General features: G+C 38.1%; 1 protein-coding gene across 2 annotated transcripts in view; it reads right to left on the reverse strand.

The window, feature by feature from the left end:
- The window catches only part of LOC144043383 (low-density lipoprotein receptor-related protein 8-like), an 85763-nt gene that overhangs the window by 25845 nt on the left and 32268 nt on the right, over positions 1–27650 (reverse strand). For both annotated transcript variants that reach the window (XM_077556962.1, XM_077556961.1), the window contains exons 4-6: positions 17257–17382; positions 8485–8871; positions 116–238 (exon numbers count right to left, since the gene is read on the reverse strand). In XM_077556962.1, the coding sequence (XP_077413088.1) occupies positions 116–238; positions 8485–8871; positions 17257–17382 (636 nt within the window). The remainder of the gene's footprint in view (positions 1–115; positions 239–8484; positions 8872–17256; positions 17383–27650) is intronic.

Here is a 27650-nt window from a genome sequence, read left to right on the forward strand (position 1 = left end):
ATCTGTTTGCACAGGACTCAGGAGGAATGGTGAACAAATATCCCGGTGTATTAAAAATGAACGGCGCATATAAAAACAGAGAGAAAACAAATAGGGAAAACAAAACCGAACCCACCGTTGACGCAGCCGGATTCGTCGCTGTGATCGGGGCAGTCGTTGACCTTGTTACACTGCTTGGTGCCGTGGATGCAAGAACCATCACCGCACTGGAACTCATCAGGACGGCAAGTCAGCAGGGCTGCGCACAAAAACACACACACACACACACTTCTACATTACCACAAACTGAGATAAAACATGAAGTAAACATCAATCTTTCCGAGAGAGTCAGGAGTATGTTGCCTCACCGGGACAGATAAACCTAAGGAAGGTAAGTTTGCTGTATTTTTGATGGGTTTTTTGGTTTTGCCTTTTCGCCCTATAGTTGTGAAGTGTGATTTAGGGCAGACTTATTTCATCATGATGGGCTCTATTTTGGTAGACGGCACATCTGCTCTCGAGCGAATAAAAACTGCCGCCTCATTGCGCCTGTTTGGGAATCTGATTCATCGCTCAGCGTCATGCATTGCGTTCCGGTCTGGTTTCCTTTGATATGCGCCGGCGGAAGTGACATTTTAGTGGCAGAAATTTGTCTAAACTTTACAAATGCTGGAACCACCTCATTTTGGTGAATTTTTTTGAGGCACAGGCAGACAGATTCTCACACGGACACGAACGATCGTGGTGGAAGATGGTCACCATTAAGTGGCCGCTTTACGATCAACTTGGCCAACTTTACATCATCGGCTCGTGAATGCCTGCTTGCACTTCCTTATAAACGGACTTTGTGTGCTTTGTCCTGCCGCGGGACTTGAGCAAATCAGTTTCTTCTTTCGAGGATTTTAATGATTATGTATTATGATAATGTCAATGATTACTTCTGCATTTAAAGGGAATAAGAGGCAGTGAATCAAAATACCATTTAAAAATATTATTACAAATGGAGCCGGCTACACGCAGGGGCAAGAGAGGGCACCGTTCCCTCAAATAAATGTCTTGCCCCCTCAACTCAGAAGTTGAGAAATCTTTTTTTTCGGTTTTTGCTATGGTCAATGTGAGGGCGCCCTAAAAAACAACAACTATGTACTACTGCACATTTCCGAGTTGAGATGTGGAGTAGGTGCGGTTGCCCTGATTGTAACGTCAACTTGCTGCGGAGGCAAGTGGGAGGGTGGAGCGGGGAGTCAATTTGCGACTCCAGAGGGGGCGAGGGATAGACAAACTTGTTTACGTCACATGACTCCGGTTGATTGTGAACAGACGGTGTTAGCAGGCTATGATGTTGAGACTTAATTAAATGAAGATGAAGGAGCAAAAGTACAACTGAAAAGAAGCCATCAGGTGCCCAGTTTAGAAAAAGGAAAGTAGAGGAGAAACAAAAGGTAGGCCGATTTCTACAAGTGCATTATGAGAGTGACAGTCGGCTGTCAGCTATTTATTAGCCTCTTGCCAATATGTTGCTCAGCCACAAAACTCGACTGTATTTCATTTGGTATTTAGTTTTACTGGACTACCAACTATTAGAAGTGAGGCATCATGTGATGGGACTATATTTCACCCATAGGCAACCTAGTTTACAAACACAACACAGACATCTAGCTGATGTGGACTTACTTGCCAAGTTAAATAACTTCTAGCTTACTTTGGTATGACATTTTGTAAGCTACATGTGATATAGATATTTAAATAATTTCTAGTGTGTTATTATTAATCTTATTATAAAACCTAGTTGAGGTCTATTGCTATGTGACAGGAGCATCTCTCTGGGCTTGTCATCAGCATCAATCAAACAGTTGTACAACATATTGCTATATGCTTTCTTCAGGGATTTCTCGAGCATGTGCAACTTATTTTTTTATTTATTCCGTTTTTTTCTTTATTCTAGTTAAGTTTTTGTATTATGATTATATGTAATGAAATAATGCATTGGTAGTGAGGTTTGGTGGCAAGTCCATTTTTGGTGGGGGTGTGGGGGCTCGTTGGAGGTCTGGGGTCCATTTCACAAAGCATGTTCAACAAACACCGAGACTAACCCTGAACAGCGAGTTGAAACTCTGCGTTTTTGGTTCCAAGACAGCTGATTTGAGGCAGTTATATCAACGCAGAGTAGTTTCACCAGGCGTTGCCAATACACTAAAAAGACCACATCAATGGAGCCCCGATTCATCGAGTCACTAAGGCAACGGGGAAGCGTAGAGCGCGGCGCCGCCCTCTGCTTCCGTGTTTTTGTTGTTGTTGTTTTTTTACCCCGCTCAACTGAAAATCTTAATGCGATCATATGGCGAATTTGAACATGTCTTTAGAAAAAAAGTGCAAGACCGCAGCGGCTCCCCGTAGAGGAAGGCGGCGTGGGAGCACGTTGCTGCTTGGGTTAATGTGTACATTTATATATAGTCCTTTGCAATCACATTAATATTACAGGGGAAACCTGTTGAATGGTCGCTCATTAATTCATTTTATTTAGGTGCAATCCTACCGGGTAGAAACGCACTTGACGTAAGATAAAATATAAAAACATTATTCAAACAGTTATAAGAAAAAAGCGGAGCGCAACACACAATATATGCTGGAATGAGAGCGCATATACGGCTGGTAATGTTGCAAATGTAAGGATGGATTAAGTTAGTTATGTAGATGATGGACTGTAATGTAAAACGGTACCGCTCAAAAAGATAACTGTCCGGAAATGCCAGCATATCTATGCGCGATCTGATAACAATATTGCGACATTCCCTGCGCAATAAAGCGGCACCTTCATCAATAGGGTCTGTCAAAAGGACATGCCATGTTTGTGACAAAAGTGGACTTTAAGTGGCTGAAAGGAGGCGGGGACGGAGAAAACCTTGAGGTTCATTGTGAAAAACCTGCAACCGACCAGGTTAGGTTTATGGACTGTGTTACTACGGTAACTGACCGAGAGCTTAAATGACCTCTTTTTATGAAACAGGCTAGAGTTACCTTTTTTCCTCTTTTTTCAGTTACCTCCCTTTCTAAAATGGAAGACACAGAGTTTCCCACATTTCAGGTTTTCTTGAGCCAGGGTTCTAACTAAACCTGCTTTGTGAAATACACCCCTGAATGTAGAGGCCTGACTAAGTGCAATCCACTTGTCTACGTTGGGGCTGGACACATAGCTAACACCTCAATAAAATAAAATAAAACAATGTTTCTATAAGCCCAGGGGGAAAAAAGTTCTGGCGAATGATGTGTACAGATGATGCCCCCATTCCTGACCGCTCCCTCGGATAAGCCTGCTTACAACCGGCCCTGATTACAAACATTAACACGTTACAACAAGACAAGGGCAATAACATCCTTTAAGTCCAAAAATAAAAAACATAATCACTATACACAAAACAAACAATTGACATTACCAAAAAAAACAACACAAAAGTCATTGCCACAACAACAAAAAACCCAGTTTAAAAATTAATAAAGATCAATAAAGAATAAAGTCCATGGTATCTATATTAGTCTTAATGTGGACCTAAACATTTATTGAGAACTTCCCATCTTCTTCTATATTTTTTTTATTTCCTTATTTGCTTCATCCAAGTACCACTCCAATGATTGCCTCATATAACTTTTACAATTTTTTATGTTATGTGAAAATCAATGAATAGCTTTAAAAAATAAACCGTTTTCCTAATAATATAATTATGTTTACAACATCCCTGCAGTGTATTAAGTCCCCAAGCATCACAAAATCGATATGTAGTTTACGGCATAAAACCATTTCCTCCACCATTTATTCAACAACTCTCTAAAAAGGACCACACAAAAAAATATCACAATGCCAAAACGATGTACAAAAACAAACATTTATTATTTTTTTTCCTATCTGAATGTTGGATAATCAAAAAACAATAGTCAGCTGGTAGTAAAAAAAGACTAATTTGCAATTATGAATCAAAGCAGCCAGCTGTCTTCAGCTGAGCAGTTGGTGCAAAATGTTATTCGAATGCGTGATCATCATTCTGGTGGAAGATTGAACAGGTAGCGAAAGTAAAAAAAAAAAAAAAAAAAAAGAAGCCATGGGTGACCTGTAGAGAAAAGCAATTCCCCAGACCTCTTCTCCACGCTGCTCACATGACACCAGAGTAGTGGACTTGATGTGCGCGTCACACATCGTCCTAATGGCATGTGCGACTATCTCAGCTTCACACTCAACCACGGTGCGACAAGAGCTTCAGGGCTCCCCTCTGCCCAGGCCAGATATTAGGAAAATCAGCTTTATCACCCCATCTTCAGATTGGATTTATTTAGACAGACACATTCTTTATTGGACACAGCGAGTGGCCTGAAGAGGAGGAAATGTGCTAAATGGCAAAATAACACTTGAGGGGGGAGATGGAAAAGCAGGTTTCGGAGAGAAGACTGAGAGTACGTATACCCGAATGAAGTGAAATAAAACAGATCTTCAAGGTAATTACTTCTGTCCGTGCTCAATATTAGAAGCTTATTATATGTATTCACAATGTTTTGCAGTTTTAAAGAAAATGGCACATATTTGTCTCATGATAAAGCAAAAATAAGTGTTTATCAACTTTTCTGTGGTTAGTGTGTTATAGGATTTTAAATAGATGAAAAGTCAAGCAAAAAAAAAATGGTTGCAATGTTCTATGCAGCACCACTAGTCTAAACACGGTACTCTGTTTAATATTGCATTTGCGGAATTTGAATTAATCCGAAAAATCCACCTGTTTTTATCTATCTCAGGGGGCGGCCATTTTGTCACTTGCACTTGAGTTTAGATGACATCATAGTTGCTCAGGGCTCAGGTAACAACCAATCACTCATTATCCGGTCAACAGTATGTGGCAAAATGGCTTGGGATGGATTTTGTTACTTAACTCATTCACTGCCATCGACAGCTATAGACTTAAAAAAAATCATTTTAACTATTTCTATTAGTTTAACATTTTTTTTTAATTTTTGTTAACAAGAGTATGAAAACCTAGAATTTTTTTTGTACATTTAGAACAGATATAAAATTTGTGATTAATCGTGAGTTAACTCGTGAAGTCATGCAATTTTAATCACCTTGATGCCCCTAATTTTTTAATAATCTTTCTTTTAAACAAAAAAAAAACATTTATTTTTTATTTTTAATAATCTTTTTTTTAAAGAAACGATTATTAAAAATTAGGGGCGCCAAGCGATTACAATTTTTTATCGTAATCAATCGCATGGCTTCACTAGTGAACTCACGATTAATCACACATTTTATATCTGTTTTAATACAATAAAAAAAAATCTAGGTTTTCATACTCTTGTTAACAAAAGTGGGGAAAAAATGTTAGAAATAGTTCAAATGAATGTTTGACCTATATAGCCGTCAATGGCAGTGAATGAGTTTATTCATATTGCACAAACGTAAAAAAAAAAAAATTGAATGCTGTGTTTAGATGAGTGGGGGCGCCATTATATCTTCCCCTTTGCAGACATTAAGCTACTTTATCAACATGGTACACTACAAATTAAAGGATATAAATCCAACTGTAACATTGCACAGGAAGCAGCAAAGGGGAGAAAGGAGTGACACCAAGCAACTTATTACAGAAGTAACTCTTTGACTGCCAGACGTTTTCAGAAAAGGGATGCCGTGGGTGCCAGCCGATTTAAGCATTTTGACTGATCTTTTGACTGATCTTTCAAGGTCCACAGAAAATTATGTGTTTGGACTATGGAAACACACATACTACCAAATGAAAGATTGGACTCTCATCTTTCATCAGAAAAAAAAGTTTGTTTCTACCTTATTCCGTTTTTCAGTAATCAACAATAGAAAATGGTTAGTTTCACCTCTGTTTTGAAACAAACGTCTTTTAACGTCTTTGGCACTCCTCCATAGGATTTTACTAAACGTTATTTAACGTTTTTGGCAGTCAAAGAGGTAATATGACCCCCCCCCCCCCCCCAAAACTTATTTTATAGTGGGAATGATGAGCCACAGCCTTTTACCACAGGGACAAAAGACCTCCTGGTCATCAAAACATTAGGGATTAGCTTTACTATTTTGACAACTTTTCACCCAAAATGTGCCAATGTAATTGTTAATGGAGGTTTATCCCTTCCACATCACAAATCACTTGTTTTCATTTGCTCTTTTTGTAGTGAGCCATTAAAATGTGATTACTAGTTTTTCACTATTCCTAATCTACTGTACTCTAGATGTAACTATGCAGGGCAAATTTGAAAAAGTGAAACATATGGTCCAAAACAATGATAATGTATGCAGTATATCCCACCTGTCATAATCTACATCATGTATGTGTACCTTCAAATTTGTTAAACAAAACAGTACTAAGGTCACCTCCAGTTGAAGCTCACACACTTGTGGATGGCAGTGAATCTTTTAAGTATGTGTCATTCTTGGCAGGTGTTAAGCTCTCAAGTACTGTTACGAAATACATAAAGGTATTCATTGGACAATTGACAATTATGTTAGTGTCTATAATCTGCATCATACTGCAATGTGCCCTTTCATGTTCATGCTCAGTAAGACAACCAACAAAGGCGAGCCAGAAATATTATGTAATAATATATTAGCATTATGCAGCGCAAATCTGACTTGCAAATACGATTAGAGCAGATGGTGCAGAGAACAGCGAGAGATGGAAAAGTGTGACTTCAGATCAGAATTATTCATTCGCCATTGGATGATATGTCAAAATTTATCGACAAGTAATCCATTATCACATTAATCGAAAGCTATTTTAATAATCGTTTGGAGCCATTTTTTTATTTAAAATGATCCAAATACACAGATTTTAGTATATCAACGGTAATTTATCATTGATTTCTGTAGTACTAAATTTTTTTAAAAAAAAGACTGATTATCTTCTGTGTTTAATCAAAATAAGACATTTGCAAACATCTGTTTTTAATTAAACAATGACCAAACGGTAGCATAATACATCAATCCCCCCCACACACTTTTTTTTTTATCACTATACAAATACAAAATATGAAATAAACACCAATCACCAGTTAATAAGCATTATTCAGGGGAAAAATGCTTTTGTAATACATTTTAATGCAAAATTAAAATGAATCAGATTAACCTATGGATTAATTGATTCTTAACAATTCGATAGTGACAGCACAAAATGTAACAATTCAATTCAGTGTGATTACGATTTGTCATGTTTATTAAGATAATTCATGTAAAAGATCTCCCAAACTAATCAAGTTAATTAACTAAGTTCAAAGAGACAATAAATCATCAGCAACGTCAAAATGATTTATACCAATTTACACCTGTTGTACATCTCTCATACTGTAAAAGACGATTCAATACTCATCTCGATTACATGGGGTGCAAATTGATTCAAGGATGCAATGATTTTAAAATGTAATGATTTGATTCAGTTCCTCAAATCAAAAATTGGTATGTTATACCTTTTCCTTTGTCAAAATAGGCATGTCACCTTTCCACTCTCTGGAGTTGTCAACACATTGTAAAAAAAGACTTGGAGAGCCAATGCTAGCTAGCTAGCGCTTCAACAACAAGTGATTATTTCTTTCTTCTGCTTATTATAAGCAGTATTGTAAGTATCAAAAGAGGGAAATGTGAATATTTTTTACATTTATGAGACAGCGGCAGCTCAGTGGTCTAGTGGTAGAGCGTCCGCCCTGAGACTGGGAGGTTGTGGGTTTAAACCCAAACACTATAAAAATGTGACCCATTTGTTTCCCTGCTTGACATTACGGGTTGGAACTCGGTGGTTAGATCACCAAATGATCCCCCGAGCGCAAGCCCCTGCTGCTGCTCACCGCTCCCTCAGTGGATGGGTCAAATGCGAAGAACAAATTTCACCTCACTTAGATGGGTGTAACAGTCAGTGGTCCTTTAAACATGGAGGACCATGAACCAGGGAGGATTAACGTTGACAGCAGGATTCAGAGAAGCAAGACACATAACCCATCCATGGCCTTATTTAATTGTTAGCATCAGCTACAAGAATGATTCGTAGCGGAAATGTTGTGTCTTGTGCCAGCCTAAAAAAACACTAGCTTGTGGCATTCAAAAATCTTCTATCTAATGTGAAATTTTGAAGTTCTCATTCAATAATTGAGCATTTTTTTATGACTCAGTTGTCAACGTTAGCACTGCTAACATGTTGTTTTGATAGCATAAAAGGAGAGCCAATGCTCGCTAGCTAGCGCTTCAACAACAAGTGACAAGTGATTATTTCTTTCTTCTGCTTATTATAAGCAGTATTGTAAGTATTAAAAGATGGTAATATGAATATTTTTTACATTTGTACTTGGGTTTTACTTCAGTACAGAATTTGAATCTGTACTTTCACCAGACTTTTTCAGACAAGTATCTACACTCCTACAATGCAGTGTGAGTAGGCTACTTTGCCAGTGAGTATGAATGGTATCGAGGTCATCAACATGGCAGTGATTATTAAAGAATGAAAAAAAGAAACTCACGGCAGTCAGACTCGTCCGACTTGTCCTTGCAGTCAGGATCGCCGTCACATTTCCAGCTGCTACGTACACACTCCCCATTGGCACACCGGAACTCTTCGCCAGTGCAGTTGGCCCTGCGGTTAGCCGGATGGACGCCGTCGCCGCCGCAACGCTCGGGCCCCTCGTCCGAGCTATCCGCGCAGTCGGGATCGCCGTCGCAGCTCCACATGAGCGGCACGCACTCCGAATTGTTGCAGCGGAAATGGTTGGGCCCGCAGGTGAGTGGTGAAGTACACTTGAGCTCATCGCTGCCGTCGCCGCAGTCGTCGTCGCCGTCGCACACGTGGACGGCAGCCAAGCAATTACGGTTGGCACACATGAACTCGCCAGCGGGGCAGGCTTTGGCGTCTGGTGGGCCAAAAGGAAAGAACAAAATTGAATCAAAATGCGTGTCTGACTTTCCATTTCTCATCATTTGACATTTTTGGGAGGATGCGGACGCGCGGAAAGATGTACGCTAGCTGCATAAGCCAAAAATAACATTTAACTATAAGACTCTGAGAGACGTTTTTGAGTGTGAGAGCTTAATGTTATCTTTGACATGGTACAGTACGTCAGAAACACGTAGACTGGATTTCACCTTCCTTTCTTTTCTTTGGTCCTTCCTCGGGTCTCCTGACGGCCTCACGGCTCTGGCTGGGTTCTGAAGTGTTCGGTTTAGGTGAACGGTATGGGATTTTTTAATTGGTTTTAGGTGAACTAATGAATACACACTCACACGCATGCACGCACGCACAAACACATACAAAAAATAAAATAAAATAATAATCATAATAATTTTAAAAAAAGAGAGAGCAATGATGATGACATGTCAAATCGGTAAAATTACCGAATGAACAATACTGAGCACTCCAGATTTTTTTTTTATTAAAATAAATAAATAAATAATAATAATAATAATAAAAAGAATAATAATAAAAAAAAGAAATAAAAAGAAAAAAGAAAGACGTAGACTGAAAATCATAAAATAATATAAAGGGTGTATTCATTTCCATATCTTATGTATATGCACCATCTGCAACACCCATTTTGGACTGTTCTCTGTGCCAGGCCACTCGAGCGCACGCACACGACATCTACAATAAACAAGATCAATCTTCCCTTTGGAGTGCTCCAATAACAAACTTTATTTCTACATTTTGACCCATTACACGCATCTATCGTCCAACATTCTGGACCACTGCAATCTTGCGGACCGCGTTATTAAACTATGACAGGTAAAGAGTGACAAAGACAAAACAGGACTAGCATGCTGTCGTGACACACACTGAGACGAAATAACATTTCCTGTTGGTTCAGCCGGGTCACAGCACGTCTCCTAGGATATAACCAAGTAGATGACCTTTACTTTGAGGCCTCACACACCTGTGCTAAGAAAATCTCTGTCAACACGGCATGATGGATGTCAAAGTGACAAGAGCGCCCGCTATATCTTCTTCAAAGTGTTGTGCAGACAGAAATTATTTTATTTGAGCAATTCTCTTGTGGGAGTAATAGAGACTGTCAGGCACATGAAATATGATGAAAGAATAACATTCAGTAGGTTAATAATTGGTTTTGGAATCGTTAATATACAAGATGTATTTGAAATAACATTTGAACGTGCTTGTAGATCAAATGCTGAAACACGTTCAAATATGTATCGAGTTTGCAAACGTTCAAATTTGCAAATAGTGTTCGAATGTACTTGTAAGGTAAATGCTAATAACTTAGCATTTCTTCCCCATAATGCCACAGGGTCTTGCACATCAGTATACCCCGTGGCATTATGGGGAAAAAAATGCACTGCAGACACAATAATAATAAATCATAAAAACCATGAATAAACAATGTTTACTTGATTTTTGAATTTCCAAACATATCATTTGTATAATTATTATAAATTAATTAATAATAATTCATATGTATATATATATATATATATATATATATATATATATATATATTAGGGGTGTGAATTGCCTAGTACCTGGCGATAGCGATTAATCCCGATACGAATATATAAACTGATTATTGCGATTTTTTTTTTTTTTTACTCAAATTTGGAAAATACTAATCAGTAAACTTGTACATGTACACTGTAAGATTTGTATGACAATGTACTTCAGGCTTATAACTGTGAGCCACTGCATTTAGCAAACAGGTTGCAGTCTGTTTCAAGTTTGAACAGCACTGAAATAAAATATTAAGGCTTAATGTTCCATTAATAGAACATTCTTCCATGCTTAATGTGTGAATCCTAACCCTAAGTAAGTAAGACGTTTTGTTGACTATTCCCATAAAAAAATTGATGTTCAAAAATCGATTTTGCCGCATATCGATAAATATATATAATCTATGGTTTTAGCATTTAGCCTGCTACAAGTACATTCAAAAGTATTGGCAAATAGAACCAAACTTTTTTGCAAACTTGTCCATTCAAATGAGTGTAACAGTCTAAAACGTTTACTCCATATTGCCAGTTCACTTCTATAGAAACTCCCGTTTCCGTGTCAGTGTCGTATTGAGCAGCAAAATGCCATAGCGGGGGTGCATATGAATCAGTGGTGAATGCTCTAAGACTGCAAGGGAAGCTCAGCTTTCCCTAAATGCCCCCCCCCCCCAGAAAAAAAAGAAAGTAATGAAACATGCACTGCTGTGTGTATAATTCCTTATATGCTCGAATACCTTCCTTGGTCGGAATCAGCTACTTTTTATTAAATGATATGACTTCCTTCTCATTCATCCACGACACTTTTATTTATTTATTTACAGTCGGACGCTGCTTCGTAGAAAGGGTTATTTATAGAACAGTGGGCCGGCCCAGACATTCGGCTACTACGTGATGATTGTCTCCTCATTTGTATGACCAGCAGCCGTCAGTGTTATGAATGTAGCACAACTTGCAGATTATTCTATTACATTAACAAGATTCTGGCAAGCAAGCAACAATTTGCATTTGACTGAGGGTCACAGACGCAGTTAACATATTTGTGGCGCGCTCTTGCAGAGCTGCTGCTAGCTAAAGAAATGTTGATCAGGGAAAACTTCCTGCAGCCAATGGCTCGATTTTAGCTGATGCATAATTCAGTATGTGGATGACTCAATTAGCGGAATGCCCTCATGGAATTATTTACTAAGGCAATGGTTTTAGTAAATTTCCTTTATATTACAAAGGTTGCTGGGGCTCGCTAAGGTTGGCCATGTAATCAATGTACGTGTATACGCAAAGACCCTGGCTAAACACAAGTAAAAAGTTACTTGAGGAAAAAAGTGGAATACTTTGCTCGCAGCGAAAAGGATTAAGGCCAAGCACACATGAAAAAGGCACTAAGAATAAATTTAACTTGGATTGAGTTGTCATGTAAATTCAAGAAATTAAATTAGGGTAAATTGGCTCCTGGCTGTTTCTTTTTCCTCACCCGCTCTTTCTTCTTCAGGTGGGTGGCAGTTATTCAAACTTGGCCAACAGCAGAATTATGAAAATCCTTAGTGAAAGTACTAAATGTATAAAATTCAGTCTTTGGGATCTTGACAAAAAATATTGACAATCATGTATGATTATTTGTGAAAGAAAATTAAACAGGTGATTGGTATAGTAAGTTTGGTCAGGGACTCACATCCAGTCCATGGTGCATCTCGCCAGGATTAGTTTCAGTTACCTGAGTTGAATATAGGAAATGACTGAATGGATGAAAAATGAGCCAAAAGTCTTTAGTTTCTTCTTCTCCAAAGTAAGAGTGACTCAGATTAACTCATTCACTGCCATTGACGGCTATAGATGTCAAAAATTCATTGTAACTATTTCAATTAGCTCTTTGACTGCCAGACGTTTTCAGAAAAGGGATGCCGTGGGTGCCAGCCGATTTAAGCATTTTGACTTATCTTTTGAGGTCCACATAAAATTTTGTGTTTGGACTATGGAAACACACATACTATCAAATGAAAGATTGAACTCTCATCTTTCATCAGGAAAAAAAAAGTTTGTTTCTACCTTATTCCGTTTTTCAGTAATCAACAATAGAAAATGGTTAGTTTCACCGAAATGCTCTGTTTTGAAACAAAAAACGGAGAAATCAAGCTTTTTGTGAAACGATATTATTTCATGCACTCTAGTGGATTTGACACCTTTTTTTTCCATGAATGATGCCACAAACACCTAAACAGTGCTTTACTTCTGTAAAACACTACCACCAACAATGAAAAAGTGTTTTTTGATAGCAAAATACGTTTATTTACATTCAACAGTGTAACAATTTGACAAAACAATTTGGCAAACTATTTACAAATATGTGCAACCGTGGTACTATTTACAATTGTGTGGATGTTTCAAATACAGTTTTTCTTTTTGTAACACTCCCCTGCGTGCAAGGGGACGCAGCAGGATTTGCACAACAGATTAGTTTCACTGCGATTGCCCCTTCGCGTGCAGACGCTGCAATTTCTTGCTGGCTTTTTTTCCCGGGGAATAGCAAGTATATACTGCAGTGTGTGTTTGGCCATGTTGCCATCAAGTCTACTCTCAGGATCATGATACGGTGACGTTACGGTGGTGTTACGTCCGGCTTCCTCATGTCCTTCAGTTCCTATACCGGTTGGTAAGAGATGTTCTGATCCATCTTATCCGCTCCATTCATGGTGGCATCGTAGTCCATAACCGGTGTCTTCTCCGTGATCAGACTGTACCCACTCCTCCAATGAATATGCATTGAACTCGGGGTACTCTTCGTCATCCGCCTGTGCAGAAGTGCTCGGTTGTGCTCCGCGTTTTCCGGCGTTAGCATCACTAGCCGGTGAGGCTTTATGACGTGATCATAGCCGCCGCGTCAACGCTTCCAACTTCGGCGTCAACCTCGGAGTCACCATTATCATCATCATCGTCGTCATCAATGTGCTCTTTAGCATTGGTCGATGCTTTTCGTCTTTGAAAAAAATGCTCAAGCGTGAGCTGCTTGCAACCGGTCGCCATTTTCGCTTCCTCAGCCATTCTCTCCTCAACACTCTAGCTCCGCCTCACGTCTTCTACTGACGCCTACCCAATCTTATCCAAAGAGTCATCGCTGCCATCTAGTGCCCAAAAATAGGCATTATACTAACTAGATCTGCTTGATACTTTCAGCACAGCTGGCCAAGGCTTTCCTCCACCCGTTCCCCCCCTCCAAAAAAAACAAAAAACATAGTGAACGTCTTTTAACGTCTTTGGCAGTCCTCCGTAGGATTTTACTAAACTTTATTTAACGTCTTTGGCAGTTAAAGAGTTAACAAGAGTATGAAAACCTAGGAACAAAAATGTTATTGTACATTTATAACAGATATACAATTTGTGATTAATCGTGAGTTAACTATTGAAGTCATGCGATTAATTACAATTAAAAAAATTTAATCGCCGACGTGATTTTTAAAAAAGTACTAAAAATTAGGGCTGTCAGTCAATTAAAAATTTTAATCGTAATTAATCGCATAGATTCACCAGTTAACTCACGATTAATCAAAAAATTTATATCTGTTCTAAATGTACAATAAAAAAATTATAGGTTTCCATACTCGTTAACAAAAGTGTAAAAAAAGAAAGTTAAACTAATAGAAATCGTTCAAATGAATTTTTGACGTCTATAGCCGTCAATGGCAGTGAATGAGTTCATGAATTTTCTGTAGATTTTTTAAAATAGGCTACACAGGTTTTTCGCTCCCACAGAGAGCTCGTTAAATTTGACGTCCCACTAACAACGATATGCAGACAAAACAAGCAGTTTAACAAGTGGTCCCCGTCTCACTTGGTTGTATTATTTTAAAAACAATCAGCAATTTATCTTCTTATTTGAAACTCAAAACATACTGCTTCGAAGTGAATCCCCGAGAGCAGCCAATTGAATGTCAATGCGAGTCATCTGACGCCCTCGATTCGCAGCAATACTGTAACGCATGAAAACATTTTGACGAGTCCCAATAACAGGCTATTTCAAATGATTGAAATCTTCAGTTTAAGTAGAGTTGTTGCAACCGGCTGAGTGACAGCAGTGTGAAGCTGAAGCTGTAACTGTAACTTTAAGAGTGATGTTAGAAGAGAAGAAATGATTCGTGCGGATGTATTCTCAACGGAAAAGGCAGCAAAAGCCATCAAGCTAAGAAGGTATTAACGCTAAAGCTAATTATGACTTCCTCTGGTGTGGGCATCTGCAACCTGTGGCTCCAGAGTGCTATGTGGCTCTTTCTTCTTTCTGCTGTGGCTCTCTGTGACTTTGGAAAATAATCGAGTATTTCATTGAAATTAGTCTGTTAATTTCTTTAACTGTAATGTGATGATTATGATGCTCTTGTAAAATTAAAATACGGTATTTACGTTTTGGTGTTTTTTTTATCGCTCAAAATAAGCATAGCAAGAACCAATGTGAGACATCTGGCATCCAAATTTATTAAGCTATTCGGCTTCCAGTAAATAAATTATGGATATATCGACAATTGTATGTAAAAATGAAGGTGACGTCACAGCACCGATGTGCTGACGCAGCAAGCTGAGGTTCAAGAAGAGCGAAAATCACATTGTCCAAATAAAACAAATTTTCTAATTTGCTATTATTATTTTGCAATGTTAAGTGAAATTGTCATTTTAATTCAGATTCACAGATGACTGCATTGTAAGAACAGCCTTTTTGTTCCCTGCAGGTTGATAATTCAAATGTGGCTTTAATTTCATGAGTATGAGGGCTTAAACAGATATTGAGTTGTTGTTGTTTTAATGCAAGTGTCTTTTTTCAGAGTTCAAAATGTTCCTGTTACACGCAGAACTTAAAATAAATAAATAAATAATAATAATAATAATAATAATAATAAAGTGAAAAATAGTATACATAATATATAATATAATAAAATATATAATACATAAAAATAATAAACAAATAAATAAATAAAACTTAAATTTTGCGGTGTTTGTGACAATTCACTGAATTCATGCATAAATGAAACACACTATACTGTTCTTAAAAAAAAAAAAGAAAGAAGAAGTTTTATCCTAGATGCCAAAAGTATTCTGTGGCTACCATTTGTTTATTTTTTGGGTCTGTGGTAGACGATTGGATGGCTCTTCTGAGTATTGAAAGTTGCCTACCCTTAGTCTGCTGTGTGTGCGTGTGCGTGTGTGTGTGCGGTACAGCAATCAGGCTTTGAGTCTGCTGTTAGGTTGATAAGAAATTGTTGAGAATTCAGGATGACACTCTGTTTAATTTATTTTTCTAGGTCTTTTTAATAATCTGGCTTCTAAAATGATGTATTGTACTCCAGACACAAATTGCTCAAAGCAGCCACAATGTTACCGCCCACACACGCACAAACATTCCACTTAGAAAAGCTAATACCTGCATTTTGTAGGATAATATGTTTTTTTCCCCACATTTCACCCGCAATGTGTACTTTCCTTCCACATGCCATTTTACAGGATCTTCAAAGTCTAAACACCACACCCCCAACAGCCTCAATCGCTTTCTCTTGACGTGAAGAAGCATGAGGGAGGGGATGATTCTTCACGGTGCCTTAGAAGTAGGCCAAGGAAGGTCCCTGCAGGGAGGTGAGGGGAGGCGGAGCAGGCTAATGACGGAATCGTCTCATTGGGTGGTTAGGCAGCAATGTCAGGAATAACGGAGAAGACTCCCCGGTTTGAAGTGGAATGAGTGACACAAGCCCTCGAACCTTAACACAAAGTCCGCAGCCAGGTACTCATCCAAACTGAGTGCTTCTTCACTTGGTTGTCGAGTGTAACCACAGAATTGACATCAAATCCATAGAAGTAGAGAATGTTTTTAAGACCCTAGATTAGGGGTGAACGATTTTCAAAAATAATGTTTTTATTTTACCTCTATGTTGCGATTGCGATGACATATGCAATTATTTTTTCAAAGTCCTCTTTTCCCGTGTAATTTTAACAAAGACAAGCAACAACTGAATCTTACAATGAAAAATATCAGATTTCTTATACATAAATGTTTTGGTTTTGTAGATTATTTTTACGCTAAAATAAAGGCAAATGAACCCAGAATTAACATGAAATACCGTTTTTTCATCTATTTTAATTTTTGTTAACTTACAAAACTCTTTGGCCCCTATTTTCGTGCCGAGCACAAGTGGAATTTTCTTTTGATATTTTCATAGACGAGCACAGTTGAGTAAAGAGAACAAAGCTGACTTGCTTCCCAGAGAATGGAAGTGGCTCCTCTCATCTCGAAGTGTGAACCCCCGCCGCCCGGAGGGTTAAAAATGATGATACCATTGATGCATTGTCTGGCTGCACTTTGATCAAATTAACCAAAATTGTGTTACACCACCTGCACCACAATTTAGACCAGCTCCGAGCTAATGACTAGTCTACTTTCAATCACCAAATTGTCAGGTGCACTGGGGGCGTGTAATAGAAAATGGCAAAGCAGAGTACCCACGCCCCCCACCCCCCCCCAAAAAAAAACACAGCCTTTGTCGTTTAAAATTTGCAATTTAATGAAAAAATAAAAATGAATTAAAACATTTTAAAAAAGTTAAATTTGAATCATACATACTACACTGCAATATCAATTTGAATTTGATTAATTGCTAAGCCCTATTCTCAATGATGAGGCTTATAAGGGTTTTAATGTTATGCAAATATGATAATACCCCAATTAGAGTAGCGAGAGTTTATACTTGCAAAAATAAGATAAACAGTATATAGTTTTTTTATGAAAAGAAATGTATTTAATTAATTCAATCTTTCAAAAGTGGCAAACTCACCAGATGCGCAGTCCTCCTCATCCGCCCCGTTCTCGCAATCTCTCTCGCCGTCACATCTCCATGACAATGAGACACACTTATTGGATCCCCCGCAGTCGAATTTCTCTGGTGGGCAAGTCTGCTTGCCTGTGGGCAAGAGATGAAAATGATAAGACGATTAATGCAGATTTTTGTTTTTTTTGTTTTTTTTAGAACCATGAATACAAAAACAATGTAGAAAACACCACAGCACACACCAGGAATCGCCTTCGTGATGCGGCTAAAACTCAAAGTAAAATGCAAGAAAAAAGGAATGTTTTTGAGAAGGAAGTGCACAGTTGGCTGTAAATCAAAAGGACAACTCAGCACCCTCCTCCTTTCCATGCCAATCTGTTCTAGTTGGCAGCGGGTGGGTTTGATCCAGATTACAGTGTGTTTATTATGAAGCATGTTGTTTATTATACAGCTTTGCTAAGATGCCCATAACGAAATCAAAGGTTATGGATCTCTGATAATTTCACACCATATTTTATTTTATTTTTTTTGTTTATCAAAAGCTTTTCATTGGTCTTATCATTCAATGAGCGTTCAAAGTATATATATATAAAAATAATAATATTATTTGCTAACATGTCAGCCGTGCTCCATAATGAATGATGAGGCCTCTTGCCATGTTGTGGGTAAACTGGCTTGTGGCTAATTGGAACAGACAGGGAAAAGTATAGCTTCTCATGTGGAATGACAAGAAAATGTCGTTCTTAATTTTCCACCATGCATCATGCATCATGTTTTATACGGTTATTATTCTTACAATAAAAGTGATCTTAATGACCCTTTTACCCTTATATAATACAAAGTATGTTAGTGATACTGACTATTAAATAGGCTACTAATGATGAATAATGCTTTCTAAATCTGCAACTGAAATCCAAATTATGTCAACCTAATATGGTACTAAATATGCCAAATTAGTAGCGCACACATTTTAGTATCTGCCAATTGCTTTTTGTGCTTTAAGCTCGAGAGGTGACAGCAGTGAGATGGGCTTGGTCGGCCAGAGAAGCAGCTGGTGCCTGGGAAGTGCAAGTAAGCAAGTGGTGAGAATGGCTGACGCAGCCAAGACTAGACAGTAGACACCACAAGAAAAAAAAAAGAGAAAAAAAACACTGGTCACGGGGTTGCTTCTGAATAGCTCAGTCTTACTGTGCTCTTTTGGTCCCACATTAACGATGGCCCGCTTGTCCTGGGCCAGTATGGCACCTTACAGACGCTGGCCCGAATGGGTCAGTACAAATTCCATAAACAAATACAATAAAAACACACATTTTTGCTTTGTACCCCAAATACTCCATTTAATTTCTTATGTCACAATAGATAATCAAATTACTGGGATTTGATTGGCTGATCGCCAATCAGTGAGTAAAAAATAAATAAATAAAATGATAATAATAATAATAATAACAACTGATCGCTGATTTGATCAAAAGATGGAACAATATTTCTATTGAACTCATTTGTTCCCAAAAATGTATAAATATGTTCTATTTCAAATGCTTTAAGTGTACTAAAGACGTATTTATACGTTTATGTTTTTTATGCCAGAGCATACAGAAGGCTTTGATGCAACCTCTCAACTGCAGAGAACGGTTGAAGCAATGGTAGTTATTACAAAACGGCCAGCAGGTGACAGCAGAGTATAAGAGATCAACAAGGGCCGTATTGCAAACAAGCTGATTTCCTCACAGTTCGAAACAGATTTGTAAATAATGATGAAACTTAGCTATATTCTAATGTTAATTGCTGCAAAACGGAAACAGATACCTTTTTTTCCTGATGAAAGAAGAGACTCTAATCTTAAAAAAATATATACGCAAAATTAACAACAGAAGTAATATTTTTCTTAAAAGCTTAAATAATGCAGTATAAAGACGCTAAGTATGACATAATCATTGAAACCTCTCATATCATGATGCATTGCAACATTGTTTGGTATCTTCTACTTCAAATGTTTGAACTAAAGAGTGTTGCAGAGAAGTTTACTACCAGGGCGCATGCTGTGCTTTGAAGACTGCACCCACTGTAGATAAATGAGACTATTCTGCATCAGGTATTTGAAGATCAAGGTATAAGGTCACACATTCATCTTTTCTTTGGCAGAAGGTTTGTTTGAGATAAGCTGAAAGAGAAAGTGAGAAAGGTTTGTGGAAAAAGAAACAAACTCTTTAGCGCATTAAAAGGGTTAAGAACAGCACTGTTTTTTTTTATTTTATGGAAAATATAATTTCACTCATCTCCCAACAGGCTAGTGATATGTAGGGTATCTTCCCTTGACGCATTCCATTCAATACTATAAATCCTTCATGAACCTGAGCCTCATGTTGCTTATTCTGTCACGAAAGAGCGCAGAACTGGTTAGCAAGTTGTATAACTACACGATCTGGGTTTGAAGCTTTGTGGAGTTTTTATGTTTCCGCAATGCTCGTGTGGGTTGTCACATAGTCTGAAGTCAGTCCAAAACAAAGTATGTTGGGATGTTGTTGAGCTGTATGTCATGAGCAAGAACTATTGCATTTTATCATCAATTCCACCCCCGCCCTACAAGTTGTTTTCTTAGAACTATTTGCTAATGCTGCTTAAAACTAACCGTTAATTGTAAGTACAGTTGACTACAGTATTGCATAATGCGTCCACTGCGGAATGTCAAGTGAGCAATCAAGACAGGAATGAGCAAGCAATCAAAGTGACTGATTATAAGGAGCGATGTCTGGAAAGAAAGACAGGCAAGAGGGGATGAAAAAAAGAGCATTTCTGATGAGCTACACAGAGTCAGAGCCTTTGAGTAATGACTTGCTGTCGAAATGAATCCCAGTGATGTTCAACCAAACAAGGCCTGACAGAAAACAATAAAATGAGGCAAGAGAGAAGCTTTTAGGTAAAAGGTAATTCATAAAAGCGTATCAGAAGCAAGAAGAAAAGATGCTCCCTGACCTTTCCCAATCTAATCCTCAAGCAAAAGCACATTCAGCCATAGCGACTGGAAAGAGATGAAGGAGGAAGAGCCGGCAGGCAGCGCGTGGAGCAGAATTTGAATTCATTGAGCCACCAAAGTGTCCGACTCGCCTTGTCCTTTAACTGATGACTCTTTAATAAAGTGTGAGCTTGCTTCCTCTCAAACGCAGAAGCCCAACCCCACTGTGACAAAGAAGTGGGAGCTCACTGCTCTAGGAGACAGATATTGATTTAGTGCTGTTATAAAGACATACCTAATGGCTTTTTTCGTGGGAAGGAGGCCATATAATAAAAGAAAATTACTCAAGAGACAAACAGGCTATACTGTGATCGACGAGGATTCATCTCCACTGCGGAGACTTGTTCTGTTTGAGATCCATCACGATAACCAGCGGGCATGTCCACACACAATGCTCCAATAGGAGTACATTTGATTTGCTTTTCCAAGTTTGAGTCACCGCAAGTCTGACTGGGCTACATTTTCAAATCATATTAACAAAGCAGTGTTGCCACAATTCAACAACAACAAAAAAAACTTAGTTACTTTACTGATTACCTTCTCTTAAAAAGTAGCTTAGTTAATTTACTGATTACTTGATTTTAAAAGTTGCTGAGTTAGATTACAAGTTACTTTAATATTAACATTCAGCAGATACCGACAACCCTGCTTAACATTAAATTGACCCGCGGTTCGGCCACTTAATTGAAAGTGCATTTTAACAGTCACATTTAAGAAGTTTACTTTTGTTAAAAGTAAAACAAAGACAATTTGTTTGACTTATGAAAAAGGCTAATTATTTGTCCTCTTTTGCGTGTTCCAAAAATTTGAAGACAGATTTCTTGTAAGAAAAAACACCTTGCAAGGATGATTTATTAAACAGAGAATTCTCCGGTCATGGCAACAACACTGAACATCACGTATGAGGTGGAATTTTCAGAGTGCGCATGTGCCCCCTCCCTCGGGGAAGATGGCTTCTTATAGTAAAGTAAACCGCCTCTCTCCTCCTACTAAGAATGAGTAGAACAGATTGGTTCTCACACAATATGTTACATAATATTATTTTCGTACACAGACTGCACCTGTTTTCATTTTTAGACAAAATATACTCTCAGGGTACTTTTTCCCAAAACAAAATCTAGAGTGGCCGTGAGTGATGATGCGAACAGAGTCAGTGGTGTGTGTGTGGGTGTGTGCGCTCCCCCGAAGCAGAGTACGCTCCCACGAAGAGAATGTGTGTGCGTAAACACTGAGGGGGAATTTCAGACCAAACAAGGTGTACCAGCTTAGGTTAAGGTCAAATTATACTGAGTTCAACACTATTTTACCTACTTCACATCTATAAAGTATTTCAACATGGTTAATATATGAAATAAAGAATTAAAAATGTTAATAATGTCTAACACTTACCATAATTATTTTAAGTTAAAAAAACAAGTATTTCCTGGTATTTCCATCACATATATTTTTTTTTTAAGAAAGTCATTCTACACTTCACATAAATATATTTTTTAATAAAAGTCTGTCATTTTTATTTGACATATTTAACTATGAATAGCTGGGTTTCCATTAGCCATTTTTACTCAAATTTTCAAGAAATGCGAAAATAAAATTGAATGGAAACGCTAGAAATTCGAAAAAAGGGCCCAAAATGTACCAAAAAAAAGTGTTTACGCATTGAGGGGGTGAATTTTGAAGCCTATCGAAAAAAGGGAAAATGCGAATTTTGGGTATGGAATAACCGCTGGCAAGACCGGATACACATCTCACGTTTTTGACCAGACATTACATCACACGTACGTTTGTAGTCCTAAAGCAATGTCGGACGATAAAGTAATGTATGTTTGGGGGGGTGGGGACGAAACAGAAATATTTTTGGAATTCATTAAAGAAACGAATATTAATGCTATTTTAGATGGAAAACAGCAAAGAAACGCTACGGTTTATCAAAAATTTCAAAAGAAAACTCCTACGTCAACGCATGGCGCAGTCACTTCCTGGTCTTCTTCTACTTTTAAATTACTGGTGGATCACATCTCTATGGTGTATACCGCCACCTAGGGTTATTATTAATATTCGCAAAAGAAAAACAGATGGAAACGGGCATATGTCGCATGTCCAATTGGATGGAAACCTGACTTATGTTGTAAAGGTAAAACTCAACATTTGTAATATACATTGTTTTATAAATATAAGAATTTTCATTAGGGACCACCCAATTTGGTGTGACTTTCTCTTTAAGCTTGAATGCATACTCCCTGCGACCCACGATTTTATTTTTTATGCAGTGTTATTGAAGTTACCTAACATGCTGTAGACGGCACAGAGTGTGCCTAAATCTTAATAGTTTTGTTTTATCTGACACAAACTCAAAACAGTGACTGTACTTCCATCTTGAAAACGCAAATCTCACTCTTTCCACCATTGCTGTTTATTGATACGTGCATCATCAATGCGCTGAAAATGTCACTGATGTCACTCCCTCAGACAATGTGAATTTGAAGACTCCCACAATGCCTTTCACAGTGTTCAGGTTGTAAATACCAGTTTCACTTTGTTTAGTTATTTGTTAAGTGACTTTAGTGAGTACTATAGTGTTCGGAATCAGGTGTATTTTAACTATTAGTTTTACAATACGATACATGCGTGAGGGAGGTATTGCGGATGAGTAGTATGTGCTGTATATTTAAGGCTGGTCAATTATTTGGCAGGAAAAAGTAACATGTTAGAATAGTCGTTAATAATAAAAAAAAAATGCGCACAATTAAGACTAATGCATTACTTTGCAACGCGTTTACCGGCATCACTGTTAACTGGGTACATTAGGTACACCTGCACAGTTGAATTAGATGCAATACAACAGCGACATCAAGCTCCACCTCACACATGATATTATGTGGATAAGTCATAGAAAAAGGATGGACGGAAGGATAAATGGATGGATCGATAGAAATAGTTTGAACAAAAAGCAGCCGGGGTTGATTTCTACTCATCCAAAGCAGCACTGTAGGGTGATTTTTGCAAACTGACGGCTGATCAAGCTGCTCTACGTTCAGAGCAAATGAGGTCTGATTTCCCTCATTTCTTTTCTCAACACAGTATCAGTGTGAAGCAATTAAAGGGAACTGTGACACTGAAAAAAATTGACATGTCTTTCAGCCTTAGAGCTGAAAAGGCAAAAGAACTGATAACATGAGTCAGACATCATGGTTTCATTATGCCGACTTGGAGCGTCTGGGTTCTCCTTCCTGCATTATAAATGCTACAGAAAGGAACAGGCATGTTTTAAGAAACTACAAGATGGGATAATCTTGTTTTCCCATTTGCAAAGTGCACTAGTCGTTATAACTGGAGCACTGGAACGTATGTCTGCTTTGCCGACAATTTACAGCTTTATAGCAGATGTACTGTATAAAAAATACAGCAAGGACACTTATAATAAGATGTTATAACACAATTTCACACATGCAAAAAAATCTGAAGGGATTCAATAACCAAAGCACCAAACTATGAGTTTGTTTTTAATCAGCCTGATTATTATTTTAATTAAACAGCACGACACATTTTGTTTGGCAACTGTCAAAATATCCTTCAGTTTCCAGCTATACATTTAAAAGGTCAACTATTATTTGAAAAAAATAAAGAAAGGTAAATGTAGGCTAACTTTTTAAAGAAAAAAGATAGATATCTCTCTCTCTGCTTGTTGGGGTAATTGAATATGGGCCCTGGGGTTTGTATTCTTAAATCGCTCAGTATACAGCGGATAAAAATAGAAAGAAAAGTTCCCTCTGTTTGAGAATTCCACGTCTCCCTAACGGCTCTTATTCCAGGGTTACGTCCTCATTTAATGAAAGAGGATGCACTTCTCATGCCTGTCAAGTCCAATCAATTTAAAAGCGGCGCACAGAGTCTCTTTACAGAACTGAGTTGAACTCTGCAAGTTGAAGTTGTTAGAAAGTGTTGAGTACCAAATACACAGACTGATGAAAATACCAACTACTGCAATGGATGGATTTTTTTGTAGTAAACGTAGGAGCACAATTTATGGGAGTGGGACAAAAATATGATACAGTTTCTTATACATATAATGTACAGTACGTGAGGTTAATTGGGGAGATGTCTTCAATATGCTATTGTTAATAGGCACTAACATTAAACTCTGGAGCAATAGAAAAAGGTCCAGGTTTCTTTGCATTGTAGTTTGCGTGGCAATATGAGCATTTTACACCCTTTTGACCAGCAAAACTGAGAATCATCCGCTGACACGGTCCAAAAAGGCTTAGGCTTGGTTGGAAACCTTAAAGTGGAGTATCACAGAAGGTTGAGGTTCGGTTAGCGACTTACGCCGCACCAGCTAGCTAGCAACGAGTTTCGGCTGGCTACTCGTGCCGCTAAAACAGCACAAACAAACACAAAGGTGTGGTGAAATAAAAACAATGTAGGACAATATCATTGCGGACTGTGAGCACTGAACCAAAAAGGAGCAGGCGTTGAGAATGGGAGTGAGGAAGTTACAGCTGTTGAACTGCCAACCAAGATAGCATTTAGCAAATTAATAACATAAACAGTCACCAGATTGAAGAGCGATTTTCAAAGTTTTTTTATTTTTCTGTCGTAGTGGAAGAAGGAGCTCCGCTTGAAGCCGGTCCGCTCTGAACCTGAAATTAGCCATGCTAATTGCTAAGCTACCCTTAGATTGACACAGCTAGCGTGTTTAACACTGGAAGTAAGTGCTTGGGTGATCGAGTACACTTTTCACAGACGTCTGGCTGGAAGATTGGTCTAAAAGTATATTAGTATAGAAAAGTCGCAATATCAGTAATGTTATTTGATTTATGCCATGTGTTCTGTAAAGTGCTTCGTGTGAAAGCAATATATAAAGAAAGTTGAGTAATAGAGTTCTGACTTTTAAATTTGTCTGTGTGTGTGTGTGTGTGGGGGGGGGGGGGTTCTGAGAACTCATAGTTGGAGTCAATATTAGACTGGTGCTATTGTAGGGGTGGTGTTATGATCTGGAGAGGTTGCAAAATAATGAAGTCAGATATACAGTATACATATATTTTTTGTTTATTGGTTTTTAGTAGAATTCAAATCATAAATCATATCAAATTATATCTTCTTGTTGGTACGGACATAATGTTTATGCATGGGTTGGCTACCAAAGTCCAGTCCTTAATCTCACTCGGACACTTAAAGACCTTTACGCAGCAGTTTTTCTTGGTGAAAAATGGATAGTGCTGACAGACACAGTGAGCATTACACTGCGAGTTTATTTTTGCTTGGAAGTGTTTTCCAACACTATTGTGTATATTTTGAAAGAATACAACGGTAATTGAGTGTCATAACTAAGACTAAGAAGGTTTCATAAAGAGGCTGCACATCTGGCTACAGTGGCCCACTTCCCCCTTGATTACACATTAATTTAATCCAAAAATTATGAGCTTTGGCTCTTCCTATGTTTCTCATTCATTTTTCATGGTTTTGCGAGTAACTCACTCGGAGAGGATTCTTAATATGGCAGTGTAACGCTACTCCAGCGTGTAATTGGGGATCCACTCAGTGAGCCAGAATGATTATGGCACAGATGTCTTAGTCCAAAAAGCCTCGGCGGTGCGCGTATGAACTGTGTGCTCGTGCACATGTGAAAGTGAACAAGACAGAACATGAGAATTGAAGGGCAAAGTAAATAACAGCATGACTATTCCAGAGCATTTGATAGTGCTGCCTGGATTATATTTAGCTTTTAAGATTTAGTCAAACTACAGTTTAATACTTTAAAAGTAGTGCTAGATGTACTAATTAGCCCATGTGAAACACTATCCAGTCACTCGTCTGTCTTATTTGCATAATGGCATGTTTCTCCACTATTAATGCAGTCAGCGTGAAAGTTCAGCCTTCCTTCTCATGTTAATAAAGCCTGACAAGCTGTGCTTTAATTGATTAATGTGAGGTAGAGCAATTTCCTTTGAAAGCAAATCATTGCCATTTGGTGTAATGTCACTTCTTTGTGCAAGTCAATTCGTTCCGGAGGACCAATTAATATTTATTCGTTAATTGTTTTTTTAACAGAAACAACTAATCTTAAATATCCAACAGATTCATTTTTTTGTTTTACTGTTAACTTCACAAGAAAAAAATAACCTTTTTTGGTCCCTGCTCTCTCAAAGTTGTTAAATGAAACCCTTAAATGTATTAAATACATCACATTGAACATAGATAACAAACACAAACAACTTAGATACTTTGCAGATCTTAAAAACATGTGACCGCAAGTGTTTTTCAAAGTCATTCTGCTTTGTAGCTGTTTTTGAAGCATGTCCAGTGACAAAGACTGATGGGTAATTTAGCAGTGAAATTAAGTTAATGGGGTAGGCCATTTGAGCGCAATTGCCATCGCTTAAAATGCTGCTTGCACATCCACACAAACGCACAACTTGGAGTCTTTCTTCCCTTCCTTTTTTATATGCAATGTGATTATCGAACAGTCCGATTCAGCCCAACAGGTGGATGCGATGAAATGGATTTCATCGTTCCATCCGGGAGGCAGCTGCCAGTTTAGGGTTATCGCGTGGTTAATGTGCCTCATAGTCGAGAACTTCTGGATTCGATTCGAGTTGCTATGCTCTCCTCATGCTTTAAGGGTTTTCTCTCTGTTTTTCGCCGACATCCCAAAAACAAGCAAGCGTGCAGGGTTAATTGAGGACTCTCAATTGCCAATAGATGTGAATGTGAAAGTGACTGGTTGTCTGCAGTGCCCTGCGATTGACTAAAGGCCAGGCAAGGTTGATCTCCACCTCTCGCCCAAAGTTAGCTGGACCTAATCCTGCCCTCCATCAAACAATGAACGGCACACAAGTGTGCCCTGTGCATTATCTGGAGCTGCTGAGAAGCAATGTTTAGGTAATAACATGCCAAAAATATAAAACATTAAATAACATACATCATACTAACTAGAGATATTAATGTTTGTTTAATGTGAGGTGTTCAGATCGCTACAGACATGGTTTGCTAGTCGAATTAAGTGTTGCACTGACCAACCAATCAGAAGATGGTAAAATCAAATGCTAACAGTATTTAGTAGTTAGCTAGCTAGCTGGATTTCTGAGGTGAATTTGAAATTTGATTAATGAATAAACAGTCCTACCGCTAATAGAAATTAAGTTCCAGCGGCCAGCAGTACCGATTCTAAAGGCAGGAAAGATTGATTGATGATAACATGAATGTGTGCATTAATGAAATGTGTTCAGATCGCTACTAACATGTTTTGCTAGTCGAATTATGTGTTGCCCTAACAACCAAAGGATGGTAAAATGGTAACAGTATTTCTAGCTAGCCTAAGACGGATGACATACCTAATCTTATTTGTCGACGGAGGGGTGGGAGGTTGTCGGTTTTACTTTAGCTAAAG

Source organism: Vanacampus margaritifer, chromosome 2 (assembly GCF_051991255.1).
Source record: "Vanacampus margaritifer isolate UIUO_Vmar chromosome 2, RoL_Vmar_1.0, whole genome shotgun sequence".
In the NCBI taxonomy this organism is placed as follows: domain Eukaryota; kingdom Metazoa; phylum Chordata; class Actinopteri; order Syngnathiformes; family Syngnathidae; genus Vanacampus; species Vanacampus margaritifer.